The 21828-nt window shown below is 35.8% G+C and overlaps 1 protein-coding gene across 2 annotated transcripts in view; it reads right to left on the bottom strand.

Annotated features, from left to right (window-relative positions):
• Positions 1 to 21828, bottom strand: part of WDPCP (WD repeat containing planar cell polarity effector) — a 179850-nt gene that overhangs the window by 43783 nt on the left and 114239 nt on the right. For both annotated transcript variants that reach the window (XM_026712893.2, XM_026712894.2), the window contains exon 14: positions 16186 to 16288. In XM_026712893.2, the coding sequence (XP_026568678.2) occupies positions 16186 to 16288 (103 nt within the window). The remainder of the gene's footprint in view (positions 1 to 16185; positions 16289 to 21828) is intronic.

Here is a 21828-nt window from a genome sequence, read left to right as displayed (position 1 = left end):
CACGTTTAATTACCAGGAATATACAGAGAAACAAATGTACTGTACATCTTTATATCTATGCCTATTTATATTAAATACTTATATTTAAAATTACTACAAAGGTTAGGATCATCAAGAAAATAAAGCTTTTTTTTTGTTATAATGAGTTGATTTGTCCTTCAGGAAGGGCACTTATTCATTGTAACCAAAGTGGCCATGACATACCATCACAAAGATGATTCCTGGTAACATCACGTTGTAGCTCAGTGTTGGCGAACCTTTTTGACACTGAGTGCCAAAACGGGAATGCACACGCATGTGGAGTAGCATAAGAAGCTGGAAGACCATGTGGCCAGCACACATGCACATTTCAGGAAGCTGGTATTTATTTATTTTATTTATTTATTTGATTTGTCAATTGTTTACAAGATAATAAGTATAAGTGTATACATAGTTATGAATACATGAAATGGGTACATATAAGAAAAATAAAAGAAACAATAGGACAGGGACGGTAGGCACGTTGGTGCGCTTATGCACGCCCCCTACAGACCTCTTAGGAAAGCGGTGAGGTCAATAGTAGACAGTCTAAGGTTAAAGTTTTTGGGGTTTGGGGAAGTTAAAGTTTTTGGGGTTTAAAGTTTTTTCCGGTTTCCAGCACGTGCATGTGTGCCGGCCACATGGTCTTCTGGTTTCTGGCACGCATGCATGTGCGAAGACTAGCTAGCCAGCGCATATGTATCTGGAAGAACAACAAACGACAGCTGGCGTGCCTGGAGAGATGTCTCTGCGTGCCACTTCTGGCACATGTGCCATAGGTTCACCATCACGGTTGTAGCTGATACATGTGGCTGATCATAATATTGTTTTATACTTTTTTGGTGCCCTAAAAGAACTTGTATCTTCATGGTTCATTGTTTGTATTAAATAAGTAAACTATATGGATTATTGAAGACCCAATACTGAAATACTGGATTAATACGTTTTCCTTAAAATACAATTCATCCCTTTTCCTGTTCCTCTTTTTTACTGAATATTGCAAGCCGATTCAGTATAACTTGATGATGTTTGTTTCAGGGGTTTATTCCAGTATGCAGAGAACAAATTATACAGATTGATAATAATAGATAATGAATCATTTCAACCAATACAAAGACATAAAGCTGAAAAGATCATATATTTAACACTGATTGGAAAGGTTATGTTACAGAAGGTGAAAACAATGTTTATCATTTAAATTTCAGTAAGAACAGGCTAAGAAAACCAGTTGCCTTTGATATACATATATTTATTAGAAGTGTCAATCATTTGCAGTGGAATATATAGATCAAAATAGATAGCATGACATTGGAAAAGCAAACAGAAGTAGTCTCAGTTATTGTGTCATGTCCTTTAATCAAGCCAAGAAAAAAACATGAGCTATTCCTTGGCTTCCACATAAAGCAGTGACTGCAATTCACTGTTTAAAAACTACAAAATACCGAAGATAATATTTTTATACAAGTTTAGGGAAAAAACTGATTAAAGAAGTAAATCTTGTTTATCAAAAATCCCTAGTAGGAAGGACTCTGGTTTGTATTCGATCTGCTCTTTTGTAATTTCTTCCAACCAAGTTTTGATTTTCTTCCAGTACTTTTGGGTTTCTGTACAAGACCACCACATATGGAAAAAGGTTCCTTCTTTTTTCCTACACTTCCAGCAATACGGACTCATGTTAGGGTGCATCTTCGCTAACTTCAAAGGGGGAAGGTGCCATCTATAAAACATTTTATAAAGATTTCCCTTGTATGCAGTCGATTTAGTGATCTTATTGTTTCTACCCCAAACTTTCTCCCATTCCGCTAATGTGATGCTGCGCCCTACATTTCTGCTCCAAGCGATCATATTTCCTTTTACGATTTCTTCTTCTAATTCTGTTTCTAATAGGTAATTGTAAAATTTGGTTATGTTTTTTTTTATCTGATCCTAATAAAATTTTATCTAATTGTTGAAGTTTATTGCTAATTCCAAATTCTTTCTTGTCTCATTTGTATCTACTTTGAATCTGAAGGTAAACCCATTGGTCAATTTTTTGTCCTTGCTCCTGTAGTTCCTGCCTTGGTTTCAAATTTCCTTGTGGGTCCAATAAGGTAATCTCCAGATTGTTTGGGTGAATCATCGCCTCCATTGTTGAAATCCATATTGGTACTTTTGTATAATGTTTTTTCTGTATTTTCTTCCAATTTGTTAGTAGTGCGTCTCTGATTAAATGTCTATGGAAATATTTTTGACTGGTTTTCCCTACATCCCATAAGAAGGCATGCCACCCTCTTTGTAAATCGTGGTCTTCTAGGAATAATATTCTTTTGTTGGTTAAGTTCACCCAATCCTTCAGCCAAACTAATGAGGTGGCCGTATGGTATACTCCCAGTTTGGAAATGCTAATCCTCCCCTGCTCTTCATATCCTGCATTGCTTTTACATTTATTCTGGGTTTTTTCCCTTGCCAAATAAATTTCAGGGTTATTCTGTTGAGTTCTTCGAAAATCTTTTTGTGTAATTTAATTGGGATCGTTTGGAATAAGTACAAAAATTTGGGAAGAATGTTCATTTTAATGGTAGCGATCTGACCTAGTAGTGAAATTTGAAGTTTACCCCATGATTCTAAATCTTTCTTTACCTGATGTATCAATTTATCATAGTTGTTTTCTTTAAGTGTCTTACAGTGTGGTGTTAGCCAAATTCCTAGATATTTCACTTTCTTTGACACTTGTATATGCATTGTTTCTTCTAGTTCTATGTTCTGTTTTTCTGTTAGATTTTTAGTCATTAATTTGGTTTTTTTTCTATTTATTTTGAGTCCAGCTACTGCTCTGAATTTCTCTAATTCACTCATCAATTTTAGTCCCCTATCTATTGGCTCCTTGATAAAAAAAATCATATCGTCCGCAAATGCTTGCAATTTATATTCCTCTTTCTTGACCATTAGTCCCTTTATATCTGAATTCCGCCTAATTCGGATTAATAATGTCTCTAGTGCTAGTATGAAGAGCAGGGGAGAGAGTGGGCAGCCCTGTCTCACTCCTTTTTCTATCTTTATTGGGCGAGTACATTCCCTGTTTATTATTATATTAGCTTGTTGTGTGTCATATATGGTAGTTATAATATTTTCAAATTTGGTGCCCAGGTTCAAATTGTAAATTTTTTGAATTAAAAATTGCCAATTTAGATTATCAAAAGCCTTCTCTGCGTCTAAAAACATGAATGCTACTTGCTTCTCGGGATGGGCTTCATAAAATTCTAGTGCATCTAATACTATTCTTAAATTGTTCTTTATTTGCCTAGTTGGGAGAAATCCGTTTTGGTCTTCATGTATGTACAGATTTAACATTCTTTTTAATCTGTTTGCTATAATAGAAGTGAATATCTTATAATCAGTATTTAAAAGTGAAATCGGCCTGTAATTATTTATATATCTGGGATCCATGTCTTCCTTCGCGATCAGCGAAATCAATGCCCCCCTCCATGAGTCCGGCATCCTGGCTGCCAGTAAAACGTCGTTGAAAACTTCCACCATAAGTGGTCCAATTTGTTCTGCTATTGCCTTGTACAGCTCCCCTGGAATCCCGTCTGGGCCCAGGGTTTTATTATTTTTCTGGTTCTCTATTGCTGATTTCAATTCCGATTCAGTAATGTCTTTATTTAGTAGCTCTACCATTTCTTCCCCAATTGCCTTATCCTTCACTTCATCTAAATAGTTCCTTATACTATCTTCATTGACATCTTCTTTTTTATATAGATCTTCAAAGTATTTATGAGTAATTTCTTTTTTCTGTTCTATTTCCTGATGTATATCTCCCTTACTATCTATTAACTGATATATCAATCTCTTTTCTTTCTTTCTTTTTAATTTGTAAGATAGCCATCTTCCTGGCTTGTTGGCATGTTCAAAATAGGTTTGTCTGGTCAAATTCAAATTCATGGTCATTTTCTCTTGTTCAATTAAATTCAGTTTGTGTTTAGCTATTCTTATCTGATTTTGCAGTTTTAAATCTTTTGGAGTATTCTGTAGGAGGGTTTCTAGCTCCTTAATTCTTTGTTGTAATTTGTTTTGTTGGGAATATTTTTCCTTGTTTCTGTTGGCATTATAAGAGATTGTTATACCTCTTATTACCACCTTCATTGTGTCCCAAATATTTTGTTTTGTAGTTTCTCTGTTATCGTTTTCTTTTATAAAAAGATTTAATTCCTCCTTTAATTTGTTGATATATTCTTTCTCTCTTATTAATTGGGTATTTAGCGTCCATCTTCTCTTTGGTTTTACCCTACCCTTCCATATTATCTGAATTGGGTTATGGTCTGCCCATTCATTGGGCAAGATTTCCACTTCTTTTGTCTCGTTTGCTATTTCCCCATTCATCAATGCCATGTCGATCCATGTCCATGTTTGGTGGGGATTGGATAGAATGTAAATTGTTTTTTTTCAGGGTGAAGTCTTCTCCATATATCTGTCAGATTTAGCTCTTTCATCATTTCCCTACAGATCTTAGGGAGCTCTCTGTTCCCCTTTTTATTCTTTCCGCCATTACTGTGGTCTTTTTGAAAATCAGCAATGGAGTTGAAGTCTCCTATAATACAAATGTTTCTTTTTTGCAATTCAACAATTTTCTATATAGGTGTTTAAAAAACTCTTTTTGATCTCCATTTGGGGCATAAATTACTACTAAAAGAATTGGGATGTCATTAATCCAGATCTGCAAAGCCAGAGTCCTTCCTTCCGAATCCGACCATATTAGTTCTGATTTCATATCCTCTTTCACATATACTGCGATTCCCTTCTTTTTCCCGTCATCTGCTGGTGTGGTAAATAACTTTCCTAATTTCGGGCATTCTAAGTATTTTTCATCTTTCTTCTTTATATGGGTTTCTTGAAGGCATATTATATTGACACTTTGTTTGGTTAATTTAGTTAATATCCTTTATTTGTCAAATTTAAACCGTTTATGTTTATTGATAGTAATTTTTTTTCTTCTCCCATCTATTTAGTTCTGTTTTGCTCTTTGTCGTGTAACAATTCCTCTCTCTCCTTGCGCTTGTGTTTGTGTGGTTCCTTCTGTCTTTTGTTGTAAGTGAGTGTTCTCTTGGTTCTCTACAGTTCCGGTTCTATTTTTATGTCCACCATATTCTTTTTGAGAATTTGTTTCCAATTCCTCCCTACTACTTTGCTCCTGTGGGCCCACCATCCGTTCGTAGAAGTCCTGAGCTTTTTCCATGGTGTCTATATTAATTTTCCTCTCTTTCCACATCACTAGCATTCCTTCTGGAATAAGCCATTTAAATGTAATTCTTTTTTTATTTAAATAAGCTGCCAGAAACTTATAGTCCTTCCTACTAGGGATTTTTGATAAACAAATTTCCAAAAAAGCTAAATACATAATAATACACATTCTAACAGCAGCCAGATTAGCTTTCGCTCAACACTGGAAACATCACCAAATCCCATCAGATGAAATGATTATCGAAAAAATTTCAAAATGTGCAGAAATGGATAAATTGACTTTGGCGCTAAAAAACAAAGATACTTCACTATATTATGATAGCTGGAATTGTTGGTACAATTGGATTGACCAAAGATAAATTATATATCATAAGGCATAAGAGGAGCTATAACAATGAGGCATAAGCTATAAAAACGAGGTAGCGATATAAGTAAAGAACAGGTGTGTGTACATGACATAAATTAAGTTTATGAAAAAAGATCTTGCAAACTGTAAAAATAAGAATACTTTTAACCTTTTTTCCTTTTCTTTCCTTTTCTTTCCTTTCTTTCCTTCCTTCAATTTTTTCCCTCTTTTCTTTCCTTTCTCCTTTTCCTTTCTTTTTGTTTATTTGTGTATGTATTGTTTGGTTGGTTTTAATTGTAAAAACTAATAAACTATATTTTTTTAAAAAAGAAGTAAATCTTGGAGTGGCTTTATAAAATATATTTTATAATAGTTCTATATGTATGTATTATGATGTGGTTATTCTAAGTAACATGGTTATATTTTTATGAATATTTCAACACTGCTGTATTTAATAACACATCATCAGTTGTTGCCACATTATGATGCTTTGATTTCTGAAACAGTTCAATGTCTTTGCATTGAGTAAGCATGGAAATATTGTTAGGTATTTCTGTACAACAATATGAACACAATTGCCTCATCTTTATACAGAATTGCTCTAAATCACCATTTTATGTAGCAAGCAGCAAATATAAATTAAGATAACAATAACATTTTATTTATTTCAGATTAACCTATGGCTGGATTCCAGTCCAGCATCTGTTTTCAATTTCTTATGTCCATAATTTTAATATAGTGGTATAGATTGCTCCCTCTTTCTCTATACTCACAAAATTTGTATGTCATAAAAAGATAATTGGTGCATTTGTACCAAGTCATAAAGTCATGGAAAACAGTATGGCACAATTATCAATATAATTATTTGAGATTAACTTAATGGTATTCAAAACATAAGATGGTAATACTACAATTGTTTACATGTTAGTCTATTATAATTCTATATCGTACTAAAGAACAGTTGTTTTGCTAATAATCACTTAATTTGATTGCAAATACATGTTATCATATTAAAATGTGATTAAAATTTTCACAAATGTAACATGACATTATACATTTTTACTTTATATAGGACACTTATTGTACCATACATATTACCATAAATTAAACTTTAACTTGAAATTTTTTTTCAAGTGTAATCATTTTCTTTAAAAATATATCAAAAGTTCATATTAGATATTGTGCCACTAAATAAATTCTGGAAGGACTTTAATAATAATGAAGTTATACCAGTTACAATAGAAAACTTTTCTTACATATGTTACCAAAATGCAAAGCAGACAACAATTAAAGGCAATGTTTCTTTATAAAAAGGGAAAGCTTTGGAATTTCTCTTTGAACTATGCATCATTTATTGGGAATCTTGTCACAACATGAATCCCTTTGGGGTGAACGCAATTGATTTGAAGGTTAAAATAAATTAATCTTGCTGCAACCTAATGCAATTTATTGGAAGCTGGCCTTGGGAAACATACTGACATTTACTACATCGGCTTCAAAATGCAGTAATGTATTTATGAGTAACTTGTTCATTTTCACAAGTTTTTATTAATTATGACATTTTAAAGTTTTGCTAAGAGTTTGTTGTTATTATCTCTCCATAGTAATAGCTATAAGTTTCATCACTTTTATATTAACAATATTGAGATGTTTGCTAAGCCAGAATTCCATTCTCCCTCCCTTGCCCACTGCCCCATCTCTTTTCTCCTTTATGCTGACAATGCAGCCATACTGTCTGTAATCCAAGTAGACCTCTGAGGATGCCTTAAAGCTCTAAAAAAATTACTCTAAAACAAAAGTATTGGTATTCTTAAGGAAATGCTTTCAGGCCACAATTAGATGGACAAATTCATTGACTACTTAAAATCCTTTAAATACCTAGGTACCTATTTTCAGTCTTTTGCCTGCTGGTCTACCCAAACAAAAGAACTTCTAGTGTAGACCAAAACATCCCTTGCTATTGCTAAATTTGCAGACCAATTTGTTAATAATAAGACCCCAGCCCAGTTGAAAATTACAGACCAATCTCTTTATGCTACGTCACCTGTCATGGAATGTCAGGTGGAGTCATGGAATCAATTATTAACCAATCCATCATCCTCCACTTAGAGACAAACAACCTACTCTCTAATAAACAATTTGGTTTCAGAAAATCTATCCTGTAATCTGCAACTCTTACACTGCAAAAACATATGAACTACACAACTCAATCAAGGGAAAGCAATAGACGCAATCTACATAGACTTCTGTAAAGCCTTTGATTCAGTAGTACATGACAAACTACTACTAAAACTAAAATCTTACGGTATCTCTGGACACCTGCATAACTGGATAGAAGCATTCCTGTCAAACAGGCAACAAATGGTCAAAATTGGGAGCGTCCTATCAAATTCTGTACCTGTCAACAATGGTGTCTCCCAAGGCAGTGTTCTAGGTCCAACTCTCTTCATACTCTACATAAATGGCCTCTGTGATCATATTAAAAGCAACTGCATTCTCTTCACTGATGATGTAAAGCTATTCAACACCACAAACAATACTGCTCTCCTTCAAAAAGACCTCAACTATGTATCAGAATGGTCAAACAAATGACAACTTCAAATCTGAACAAATAATTGCTCCATCTTACATATTGGTAAAAAAAAAAACCAGAAAATGAAATATAAGCTGAACAGTCAGACCTTGTTGAGGATCCAAACTTGTTAAGGACCTTGGAGTATTCATCTCTAATGACCTAAGTGCTAGAGCCCACTGTAACTACATAGCCAAAAAGGCATTAAGAGTTGTTAACCTAATCCTACATAGCTTTTTCTCTGGTAATATCACACTACTAACTAGAGCAGGGGTCGCCAACCTTTTGGACCTCAGGGACCACCAAACTCATAATTTTAAATCCCGTGGACCAGGGACCCTGGGAAAATCCCCCCAAAAGTCTGCAGGAAAATTCCCCACCCTGTTTTCCTACCGATCAATCATTCTTTATTTGGGATTGCAGGATACCGTCTCTAGCTCTGTTCTCGGGGGGGCATGGGAGAGAGGGAGAGGAAGAGAGAGACAGAGAGACTTTTGGCTTCATGCAAAGAAAGCAGCAGAAACAGCAGAAGTCTTTCTTTCTCTCCCCCAAACTCTACCAGAAATGAGTCTTTGCTGGCGCAGCCTCTTGGAGCAGGATGCCTTGCAGGGTCCCAAACACTCATTTCTGGCGGAATTTGGGGGAGAGAAAGAAAGATTTTTGCTGCTTTCCTTGCGTGTAGCCAAAAGCAGAAGAAAGATGTGGAAAGAAGCAGCCCAGTGGCCAGGCCAGGTGCGTGGGGTAAGTGGGGCAAGTTCCCCGCCTCCGCCCTTTCCCCCCTCCCCTCACTACCTCGTGTTGTTCACAATGCAGGAGACACAAGCCTTATGTTCCCACAGGCCTTGTGGGCAGCAAAGCCTTGTGTTCCCTTCAGCCTGGATTAATTGCTTTGGGGGTGACATTTCTCTACGGACCACCAAAATTTTCTCTTGGACCACCAGTGGTGCCTGGCCCACTGGTTGGCGACCACTGAACTAGAACAAACAAAACATTTGTTAGAGCAATACTCAAATACAGCTCATCAGTCTGGAACCCGCATTACGTATCTGATATTAACACAGTTGAGAAAGTCCAGAAATATTTCACAAGAAGAGTTCTTCACTCCTCTAATTGTTGCAGAATACCTTATGCCACCAGACTTGAAATTCTAGACCTAGAAAAGCTAGAACTACGCCGCCTCCAGTCCGATCTAAATATAGTATATAAAATCATACATTACAATGCCTACCTGTCAATGAATACTTCAGTTTCAACCATAACAATACAAGAGCACACAATAGATATAAACTCAAGATAAACCGCACCAAACTTGATTGCAGGAAATATGACTTCAGCAACAGAGTGGTCAATGTCTGGAATACTCCACCTGACTCAACCCCCAAAAACTTTAAGCTGTCTACTATTGACCTCACCCCTTTCCTAAGAGGTCTGTAGGGGGCGTGCATAAGTGCACCAATGTGCCTACTCTCCCTGTCCTATTGTTTCTTTTATTTTTCTTATATATATATCCATTCCAAGTATTCATAATTATGTTTATACTTATACTTATTATCTTGTAAGCGATTGACAAATAAATAAACAAACAAACAAACAAACAAATAAATAACTATGTCCCGGCAGCTATTAACTATTTATAGCTAAAGTTTTGGGTTTGATACTGCTTGGTTCTCAGCTATGTATTTACCAGGAATCTACTAGTTTAGAAGCAATACAATCAAAAATATTGAAAATCTTACTACAAATTCCTTATTCAAATTCTAATGTTCTAACACAACTGGAATTAGGTTGCATTTCCCTTGGGGACCAATTAAGACTGCCATTTTAGATTCTGGCTCGAGCCAGTCTATTGGAGAATTTTTCTGTTTCACCTTTCTAGATAAGTTGCCTCCCACCTAAGAAGACAAATTAATGATTTTTTTTTTTTGATTAACACCATTCTTGCTATTATCAGCATATAAATCACCAATCCTTCAGATTTTATCTTTTTGTTGTCTTTAGTAAATACTTAGTAATGTTCATTGTGGATCTACCGTATATCCTAATTGATAATTTTATCTGTTTCTGCAGCACCAAGCCCCTCAAATCTTTAGATATTTCTATTGCAGATAAAAATATGTGTCTTTCCTATTGCAATTATTCTACCGATAGCTCTTAGTAATTATTATTATTGGGAAACATTAGTGGAATGCTGCTATTGCATTTATCCTTTGCTCATGAACATTTATTTCTCAGAACGATTAGGCTTTGCTGTGACCCAGCCTGGTTCTAATGTTTTTCATGTATTTCTAATGTTTCTTCAAACAGCTCTATTGTCCAATTCAGATGGATGAGAACCTGTTCTTTTAAAAATCTAATCGAATAATTTGGAAAAACTCTTTAATTTAATATGACATTATATCTCTAATTTCATTTACGCTTCTGAACTTTCATTTATGCATCTTAGTATTATGTGCTAAGTGCATTTGCACAAGGCATTCTATTTTTCATAAATTTCTCCTATTCTTTTGATTAGGCAGAATTAAGTGAATCCACAAATACTGCAGTAACATACAGTGGTTTCTATGGTGAATACACTATATCAGAAGAAATGTAGTTTTAATAGAATATGATTCTATTGAAATTGGAATTTGATTATTAGATAATTGCAACCATAATTTATCTTGAGGCCAATTGTCAAATATTTCATGTGTTATGATCACGACAAATATTAAAATGGATGTTTCTGTTTTAATTGCCTTTACTGTATTTGGGGCTTTAAACTCTTCCAGTTCTCTGGTAGTTCTCCGGTACTCCAGAATCTTTAATGATATGGTTCAGGGGTTCCGAGATCACATCTGCCAGCTTCTTCAGAACTATGCAATGCAATCTATTTGGTCTTGGTGATTTGAACTTGTCTAGAGTGAATAGGTTCTATTATCATTTTCTTGCGTATTTGGACTTGTATTCCTAATCTGTCTTTTATGGTACTGTTTTTGACAGATTTGATTGTTTTTTCCTTTTGTGTAAAGACAGATGATGAATTAAATGAATTAAGCAGTTCTGCTTTCTCCCTGCTACTCTTCATCTTCTTGACCTCTTCTCCCCTTAGTGAGAAGATTACTAATCATTTCCTTGTCTTTTTTGTTTTGTTTTTTATATGTTGAAAAAAGCTTTTTAAAATCATTTTTGACATTTGTTACAGTCTTAATTCATTCTGAGCCTTAGCCTTCCTGCCTTCATCTTTGCAGGTTCCGGTTATGACAAATACTTGTCTTAGTTATGTGTCCCGCTTTCCAGTTTTTATACTTTTCCTTTTTGTCTTTCAGTTTATTTGAGAGTTCTTTATAGAGCCATGCTAATCTCTTCTGGGAGTTCTTATTTTTCTTTTACAACAAGAAAAAATATCATTGTGCTATAATATCATTTTCAGGGTTCCCCAAGATTCTTGAATTGTCCTTCTCTTTAACATTTCCATCCATGAAACTCTCTAAGTTTGTTGAAATCAGCTGTTTTAAAGTCCAAGACTCTAGTTTGATTTTGTTCTATTGCTTATGCTTGCATTATGTTGAATCCCAATATTGCATGGTCAGTCTCCTCCAGAGTCCCTGTAACTTCAACCCCTTATATTCTTCCATCTCTGTTAGTGACAATTAAATCCAATATGGCTGACCATCTAGTTTCCTTCTCTATCTTTTGGATGAAAAATTTGTCTGTTAGGTTGTCAGGAACCTGGTCTTTCACTGGGTAGTTAAAGTGGCCCATTACTACTGTGGTGTGCTTCCTACACACCTTAGCTAGCTGATTAGTAAAACCTTCATCTACTGTATTTCGTCTGGTTGGGTAGCCTGTAATATATACCTATGGCTATGCCATTCTTATTTGCTTTTATATTAACCCAAATACATTCAGATTAAAATACATACATTTTTATTGTTGTTTTGTTGTATTTCTACACATAGACCGTAACTCCACCTCCTCTTTTATTAGTTCTGTTTGAGAGAGAGAGAGAGAAGGAGGGAGGGAGGGAGAGAGCGAGAGCTCCTGCAGGCCATGTGGGTGGCGCAGCCTTGTGTTCCCGCGCAGCCTGGATTAATTGTTTTGGGGGTACTCTAGGGGTGACATTTCTCTGCAGACCATCAAAATTTTCTCGCGGACCACCAGTGGGCCGCAGCCCACCGGTTGGCAACCATTGCTCTGAAAGACCTAAGAATCTTTATTGTGAGTGGCAGGACCAGTGAATTCAAGGTATCAGTGAATTCAGGGTAGCAGGGCCAGCAGGGTGAGTGGAACACAGATCAACAGGTTGGCAGATAAGTAGAGGGCAAGAAGATGGCAACAGCTCAAGCTTTGCGCTATAGTGCTGGGGTGGCTGGCCACAATTTAACTATCAATATTTTGAGTAGTAAATATAAAATTAATGGCAGGCAGCTATTTATATTGGACCATGTCTGTAATATATTGGGATGGTAGTAGATTTATCATTTTGCTAAGATCAAGTGATTTTTTAAAATTACAATTTGGTATAGACTTTATTGGGTTGGGGTTAAGTTTTGAAAATCAGCGAGAATTCTAAATGCACATGGATGTATTGGAATAGGACAGCTAATAACAAGAGGATACAGTTATACTAAAAAGTAATATCTGTAGTGTAACAGACCTGGAAATAAATTCATTTTTTCAACAAAGTAATGAGAAACAGACCCAGTTCTGTCTATATTAAATAGGAGACATATTCTCCTTTCCTAGATTATTGTGAGGATGAAGATTATCAATTGCATTACATACAAAATTCATGTAAAATTCTATAGCAATAGTCCATAATGTTTGTCTTCACTTTGAATGGAACCTGAGGTGAACAAGGAGTAGGACTTAATACATCCTTAGAACTGAAAGTGCTATTTTGATCTTATAATGCTATAAATACATTCACATGGGATTTCAAACATAAAAAGCCCTTTGAGACCTTGACCTCTTAAAAAGCTTTTATCTAATTAAACTCAACAATATTTATTTGTCCCCAGGCAATAGGCAAAAGATAGCTAGTTTTTGCCTTCAACAAATCTCAAATGAAACAAGCAGATGTTCTATTGATTGAGTTGCCAAACCCACTCTTAATTTTCGCTGGGCAGGAAATATTTGCTCATTAACTTATATATTATATTTGGCAAACAATGTCCTTGTAAGTAGATCATATATAAGCTCAGGGTTTAATTTTTTTGCCATATTACAAATAATACTTTAGTGTCTTACTATGGTCTGTTCAAACTACATACGCCACAGAGAACACACAATGGACCTAGAGAACAACACAAGAAGAAAATATTTCTGTTTTAAGTTTTAAGAGAGGCAAATCACTTATTACAGAATGGGGTACAGATCAAGGATTACTTGATTATGGAGGTGAGTGGAATAGCATAAAGAAAACATTAAGAATGAAAGGTTGCTGTTCTGATGTATATTTTAGTATAGAAACATGTGCACTGGCAAACAAATGCAAAATGACCAGTGATAATTCTCTGATGTCATAATCAAATGGTTACGTCTAACATTTTTCCCAAACAAATTTGCTGTGATCAAAATAACACATTTACTCTGAGAATGCAATGTTTGCCTCAAATACATTTGTTTTCTTCAATTTTATATAATAAAATCTATACATATAAAAGTGAAATATCACTCACACATCATCACAAAATCTCCAGAACCGTAAAGCCTATAAACTTGAAATTTGGCACCTATGTTCCTCTTGGCTTCTAGGTGCTCAGTAAGAATGGATTTTTCAAAATGACCATCAGAGCATTAGTATTTCGTATATTATTATTAACATGCTCTAATGCTAAGGAGTTTTACTCCCCCTCCCCACCTGAAAAGAAATCTGTTCCAAATGCAAAACATAAGCACACGAGAGGAGCTTCAGTTTCAGAGCAGCAACCAACTTTAGTACAGAACAGTTAAGCTAAGCCATGCCTTGGCTCTTTGCTGTCTCCTTCTTGCTCACACAGCAAATATTGTTTCAGTTTCCAAACAGCCCTCAATTCTCTCACACAGACAGGACCAGGGATGGGATTCAATTTTTAAACAACTGGTTCTGTGGGCATGGCTTAGTTGGTGGGTGTGGCTTGGTCGTGTGACTGGGTGGGTGTAGCCAACTCGGCATCACTCATGTCAAGGGGCACTTTTTCTTACCTGGCCTCTCATGACAGTGGGGATGTTGCAACGGTCATAAGTGTGAAAAATGGTCATAAGTCACTTTTTTCAGTGCCACTGTAACTTTGAATGGTCACTAAATGAACTGTTGTAAGTCAAAGATTACCTGTACAAAAATACAAAAAGCTTCTTTGCTTGCAAAAAGCTGCCCTAAATACCAATCATTAGATTAAAAATACCTGCAAGCTGGAGTTATAAATCAGGCAGGATGCCAGAGCACCTTGAGGAATTAAAATAGTTAAAATGCAGTGATAACTATCAGCAGCCTACTCTTGCTCATAAAATGAAACCCCTTAGCAGAGAGGTCATTTAAGCTCTCCAGAAAGAGCACACCCAGGAGAAGCAATCCTTAAATCCATTTGCACTACTTAAAGATACCAGCTGGTCTCACTCACCTCACAAGATATCCTAAGGAAATCATCCAGATTTAAGGAAAGGTCACATGACCCCCAGAAAGGCAGTAAAAAAAAAATCAGCGCCAAGCTTGCATCCTGCCTCTTGGAAGTACATCCCAAAAGGACAATGCAGATACCACTAAAGCAGTGAAGGAAGACCCCCTCCCCAGATAGAAAAAGAAAACATGAGGCAGGAAAAAATTCAAACACAATACAAATAATTAAATCACAACAGTAGCTGTTGCTTGTTGAAGCTGAATAGGAAAAGTTATCCCATCAATAAACACAGGATTAAACATCACCAAGTACAGAATTAACTTTCACCAAAAACCAGTTTTAGACCAAAACTCAGAAAGGGTATTTAAATTTACGTTGGCTCATCTTTCTAGCTAGCCAAGAAGCCTTGCTGAATGTCACTCATCTTGGTTCCTTGTCATTAAAAGCTTCTTTCTGACAGCTCTGCTGCATTATTCAATTATTTCTTCAAATTGATGATTGTCCAGGGAAGTATTTCCTCCCAACAGCAGTGTAAAAATCTTAAAACAACCCTTCCCTTTTAAAAAAGTCAAGCCCCAGAAGCTCCAGAGACAGGAAGTCTAGGTGTACTGGTAAGAATATAATAAGGGTGGAAAAAAACAAAAGGAGATTGCTTTTAACTACCGGTTCTCCGAACTGCTTAGAAAGTTAACAAGGGGTTCTATAGAACCAGTCAGAAACGGTAGAATCCCACCCCTGGACAGGATGCTAACCAGATGAATACCGATGGATGATGGTAGCCAGAGGCACAATTTTTTCCCCTTGTTTTCCTGCCCAAAGACTACGCCTAATCACATAGTTTTGTAGCAAAGCATGGGTATAGAGCTAGTATATAATATAAGGTATTTTAATATCTTGCATTTAACAATTGAGCATTTATACATATTTTCAAAAACAGAAGACTGAAAAACAAAGCAAAATGTGTATTCCTGAAGCCGGGACTTTCTTTATACAGTATTTCTGATATACACAAACTGTACATCTGCTTACCTAAAGAGGTTGATGTATGAACTGATATATATATTTTAGAATAAAATAATCCAAGTAAGAGGATAGTAGATCTAAAATATTAAAGGTAAAGTGTGTAAAAACATTTGATGATATCCCTTTGAATATAATGTATAATTGTCAATATAAATGTCAAGATCTAGATTTTTGTTTTCAACATTTAATATAATTTGATATTTTTGTTTTATTTTGCCTTTGAGGACTTCTAAAATGCTGCCATTGTCACTTGTATATCTAAAGGCTGTTTCTGTATGCTTTCCTTTCTCCATAACGATGCAATACTGTTCTTCCAACAAAAAACAATTCCAATTAGCCTATATCCTTATACAAGCATAACATGACAGTGATACAAGAACAAGTATTGATTTAAACAAAAAGCCATTTTTAAAAACAGTGTTCATTCTTACCAACTCCAGTAGTTATTGATTCTGTGTCAATGTTGTTAGCTTTTTTCTTTGCCACTTCAGCTAGTGCCAATTCACCCTTATCTAGTGCAAAGTAATGGATGTCCTTTAGAAATAAAGCAAAATAAAAGATTAATCTAAAATGAATCTTGGGCAGGTAACAAAGAAGAATTTGAAAGGGTCTTTATTCCTTAGATCAGATACAGAGTTGGAAATGATGAGACTATATTTATAATTTTCTTTGTGTTTGGAAATGCAGGTTTATAATCCAACTTGTATTTCTTTACTGGTACTTAGGCAGTAATGAATGAAGCAGTAACCATTAACAGAAAGAATAGAGCCATACAATCCTGTGATACAACTAAACTTCTAACAAACAGTTTAGATTTTCTTATTGTAAAAACCAAAGCTTTGGCAAATATCCCAGTATAAAGGAAACATGAAGGAATATAATGAAAGTATATTTTTCCTAACATTTCCTAATGATTTGAGATATCCTAATCAATATTTATAACTTTTTTTTCCCCTTTTTATTCCTGAATGTCTCCAATCTGGATTTTTTACGTTGTTTATTTCAGTCTGAAAATTAGAGGCATAAGTAGCTTGGAAATTTTCATTTTATATTCTAAATCAGACCAAATGGGGGTTGTTTTCTCCCTTGTCCCCCCCCTCTTGGAAAGGGGGGAAAAGGGGGGGGGGGGGAGGGCCCCCCCCCCCCCCCCCCCCCCCCCCCCAACGCCAAACCCCCCCCCCCCCCCCCCCCCCCCCCCCCCCCCCCCCCCCCCCCCCAAAAAAAAAAAAACCCCCCCCCCCCCCCCCCCCAAAAAAAAAAAAGAACCCCCCCCCAACCAACCCCCCCCCCCCCCCCCCCCCCCCCCCCCCCCCCCCCCCCCCCCCCCCCCCCCAAAAAACCCACCAACCAAAAACCCCCCCCCCCCCCCCCCCCCCCCCCCCCCCCCCCCCCCCCAAAACCCCCCCCAACCCCCCCCCCCCCCCCCCCCCCCCCCCCCCCCCCCCCCCCACCCCCCCCCCCCCCCCCCCCCACCCCCCAAAACCCCCCCCCCAAAAAAACCCCCCCCCAAAAGGCATTTTACACTCCGCAGGCCACATCTCTCTTTTGGGATATCTCTATCAGTCCTCTGTGAGGTCAATAAAGGTACACCCTACATGTAACAAAACTGCACAACCTTATTGATTTGGCGCACCACAACAGTCTCAGTTTCTCATGTGACACCTTGGGAAAATTGCCCATAAAGTATACCGATCAGAAATCCTTTAGTTTTTTTCAGATTGTAATTGTTAATATGTCAAAAAGGAAATAAATGATTGGTTAATAATCCTTTTAACAATATAAAGTTAAATAAACTTTAGTTTCTGTAAATGCAGGTCTGTCCTGTTTGAGTATAAAGAAATAGGAATACAGTTTAATGATTCCACGTAAAGGGAAATTTTCTGAGCCCTCCCAACAAGCTTCACTTCTGCAGTTGTTCCTTTTCAAGATTGGTTTTAATTTAGATGGCCTTCCCCACCACAATGGAATTTGAGAGAAAATATCTAAAAAAAAAGTTTAGTGAGTAGAAATTAGGGGGTATATTATTCACTTTCTTAAGTGCATTCCTTTTTTGCTCTTTTCTGCTGTCTTTTACTATCACATCTAGTTTTGAAATGTAGTCCTTTTGACTACTCTGGTTCCTGTAAAATACTTCGGGTGTATCCGTATTGCTGGACTGTCCTGACATGACTAGGAGCCACCAATTGATTCTGGAGGGTTGGAAAAATATCAAGTACTCGCTGCCAGCGCAGCACAAATATGACCTATACCTTTGCATTGGTATGTGAGAAAGAATGGTCAAATAAGAGCATAGCTCACCACGGCATAATGAGCAGAGAAAAAGGCTCAGAAAAGACCTTCCCAAACTTCTCAGACTGTAAAAGGAAATGGGACATTTTTGGATTTGCTACATTCTATTTATGTAGCCTTACAATAAAATAGAATTAAGTTGTCTGGTCATCTTTCCTGTCTGGTCTACCTGGGAAGGTTGACTTCAATTCTGCAAGCAACAGAAACCAAAAAACCCCTCAGCCTAGTCAGTGACTGCCAGCCTGTAGCATCAGAATTGTTGCTACAACTATTGTTAAGAAGATTCAAGCTCAATAACAAAATGTTTATGAGACTTGCCCAAAATGTAGAATATTAATGACTCAAAACTTGGCAGGAATTTTTTTTAGACTAAGAAACTCTTACTTTTTCCCTTGACCTTTTTTTCCGTTTATACCTTATTTTATCACTTCTCAGTCACTGAAATCCTTCTCTCTCAAGTGACTGAAAAAACAATGAAGGGGTATACCAGTGGCATTTTATATGTCAGATAAATGTTATAACCGTTATGTCACTCAGATTCCTGCTTTTCAATAGTATCTGAAGCAGAGCTTACGGAACCAAACTGGGAATACAGGAGTTTTTGTTTTAAATTGGTTGCTGTACCTGCTAATGTGCGCATTTTGATCCTTTAACTCTATAGAAAAATTGAACTTCATCAGTTGTATATAAAATGTATATATGCATATACAAATATATGCCCATGTATGCATAAATGAAACCGATCAGCAGGACTGAATCTCTTCTAAACCAGTTCCAAAATGTATCAGTCTGGTTGGTTTAGAATTAAGGCAGCATCAGCATAATCCTTATTTGCTTTGCTACTTAAAAAGCCATTTCTTGTTATACCAATCTCATCTTTTCAGTGGATTTATTAATATTTGTTAATCTTGCTTACTAAACAACACTTCCAACTACAGGGTCTTGTCCCACATTTAAATTCCTCCTTGTGGTTATCTATTTCATATTGAGTTTTATATATGCATGTACATATTTAGATGTTCTTGGCAACATTTTTTTAGAAATGGCATGTCACTGGCCTTCTTAAGGTTGAAAGAGAGTAATTGAACCAAATCACTCACCTGGCTTTGTGCTTAAGGCAGGACTAGAACTCACAGGCTCCAGGCAGGTTTGAGCCTTAACCATTACACCAGACTAGATTTATAGTCTGATTTATACCAGACTAAATAAGTATGGAGTGCTTATAACTTTATCCAGATTAATCTTTTATTTATGTTTCCCTACCCCTCCTGAAAGATTATTATTATTATTTGCATTCTGTACAAAATTGAGATTGGTCAAGATCACCAAAATTTTTATTTTCTTCTTCTGAACAGTTCAAAAGTTCATTATTGCTCTTTGTATCAATTCAAACTGACATAATTCTGTTACGTTTTTTTCAGGTGAGAGCCAAAGATACAATAGTTAATGAGTATATTTTTCATAGTGTATAATCTGAAGATAAGTAATATTTCTTCACATAATCAAGTATTCTGCTGAATTGTCCAAAATAATTCAATATTTCTATATGTGGCCTTGGTTTTGCAGAGTCCTGTTATGCAAGTGTCAGTGTCAACCGTTAGCAGTAGCAACTTCATGTCTGATTGCAATAATAGCAAACTTAAACTGAATGAAGTTTGGTTAATTTATTTTCTATTCAATATAAACTCCACAAAATGAAAACCAAAGAATATTATATTTTAACAATACCTTTTCAACACATTCTTACAGTATTTTCCACATAATTTTCTTTATTTGTTCCTCCCAGAAGTTTTTTAATACAGTTTTTTAAAAACATATTTCTTAGGCTATAATCCTGTACACAATTATCTGGAATTAAAAAGGTGGATACCCTTCTACATACCAAGTTCCTTGGGCCGCTTATAAATAATTCGTTAACAAAATAAAGCATTGCATTAATCAGCTGTTTAAATCACAACAGAAAAACAGAAAGGGCAATCAGAAGAATAAAAATGAAAATAAAGATAAATTACCTCTGATTAATAACTCAAAAATAAAAAGGCTTCAGAACCTGGAGAGAACATTTTATAAATGTCACTTCTGCATTTAATGGTGGGGCTATTTGAAGAAAAACCTCTGCTTAAGTTTTTAATGTATAAGGTACCTGTATCAAATAGTTCTTGAAAGTACCTGATCCCAAGTTGTAAATAATTTTGAATGCCAAAATCAGCGCTATGAATTGATATACCGTAGTTAGTATATATAGATGAATATGCATCTTTTAAGTACTGTGACTCATTTTCTCCTCTCTTCTTTTCCAAAACAGAGAACTTCTCTCCAAACCATAAAGAAATCAAGTAGCATTGGGTACAGGAGGGAGGGGAGAGTTGAATGCGCATGTCAAAACAGGAAGATGGCAAGCCTTACTTCATTTGTACATATTGCATGCAATATGCAAGGAGCAGGCCTTGTATAGTACCACTTCTGCCACCACTTTGAACCTCCATCTTTTCTGCAGGGATGTCACTATTCACAAAGTCAATCTGCTGATGGGAAGCAAGTGTTATTTTACTTATTGGCTTGGGCTTGACAGGCCTATCCCAACAATACATTATTTTGAAATTTCATACTTATCTGGCAAGGGAAAACTACAGCAAATAGCATCATTTTTCCTATCACCACACTGTCATCACATATGAGTGTTTTACTATTGACTTATCTATTCCTACAGTACTGTGATTATGTGATTATTACTTATGTGATTATGTGATTATTATGTGATTATGTACTGTGATTATTATATCTGTGATTATGAGAAAATATAATAATAATAATAATAATAATAATAATAATAATAATAAATATGACAAAACAAGCTAAGTAGTAGCCATGCAATTGGAACTAAGTACATTACCATATATTTACTGATTGACTTCTTAAATTGTAACTATTGTAGACATATCTGCTGTAGACTTATATTTGCATTTATTTTACTGCACACCAGAACAACTAGACACAAGAACAGTTTTTTCCCAAACGCTATTACTCTGCTAAACAAATAATTCCCTCAACACCGTCCAACCATTTACAAATTCTGCACTACTATTACTATTAATCTTCCCATCACTCCTTATCACTCATTCCTCCCACTTGTGATGGAATGACTGTAACTTTGTCACTTGTATCCTTACAATTTATATTGACTGTTTCCTAGTATAATTTGATTGCTTATTGTACCCTATGACTATTATTAAGTGTTGTACTTTATGACTCTTGACGAATGTATCTTTTATGTATACTGAGAACATTTGAACCAAGACAAATTCCTTGTGTATCCAATCACACTTGGCCAATAAAAGAATTCTAATTCTAATAATAAATTTAATAAGCATTTGCACTTAATAATTTAATAAAATAGATCCAACAAATGCTACTTTAAGTTACCTGAAAGGGCCAATACAAACTATTCAAGAATAGTTGTAGATATTGTTGCCTTCTTAGTATCAAAATAACTTTTACAGCAACAAGTGTTACATATCCTTCTTATTCAGGGGCTTCTACTTTACTCACTTGGAACATAAAAAATAGAGGAACCAGTATTACTTTACATTTTGCTGGGCGTGCAAGAAAAATAATACAATGTCAATGCTAAGAGCATGAAATGAAAGCTTATTAAAGTATCTTTTCACGGACATTAATGCAACCACAGAAGACATTTTGGAACAAAGGAAAATACTATAGATTTTCTGAAGGACACAGATCTCAATAACAAGTCTTTACTCTAGAACAGGCTTGTCCAACCCGCG

Source organism: Pseudonaja textilis, chromosome 1 (genome assembly GCF_049901715.1).
Source record: "Pseudonaja textilis isolate UNSWEBS1 chromosome 1, rPseTex1.2, whole genome shotgun sequence".
Taxonomy (NCBI): Eukaryota; Metazoa; Chordata; class Lepidosauria; order Squamata; family Elapidae; genus Pseudonaja; species Pseudonaja textilis.
Note: the sequence above shows the minus strand (reverse complement) of the source record. Positions and strands in the feature narration are given on the sequence as shown.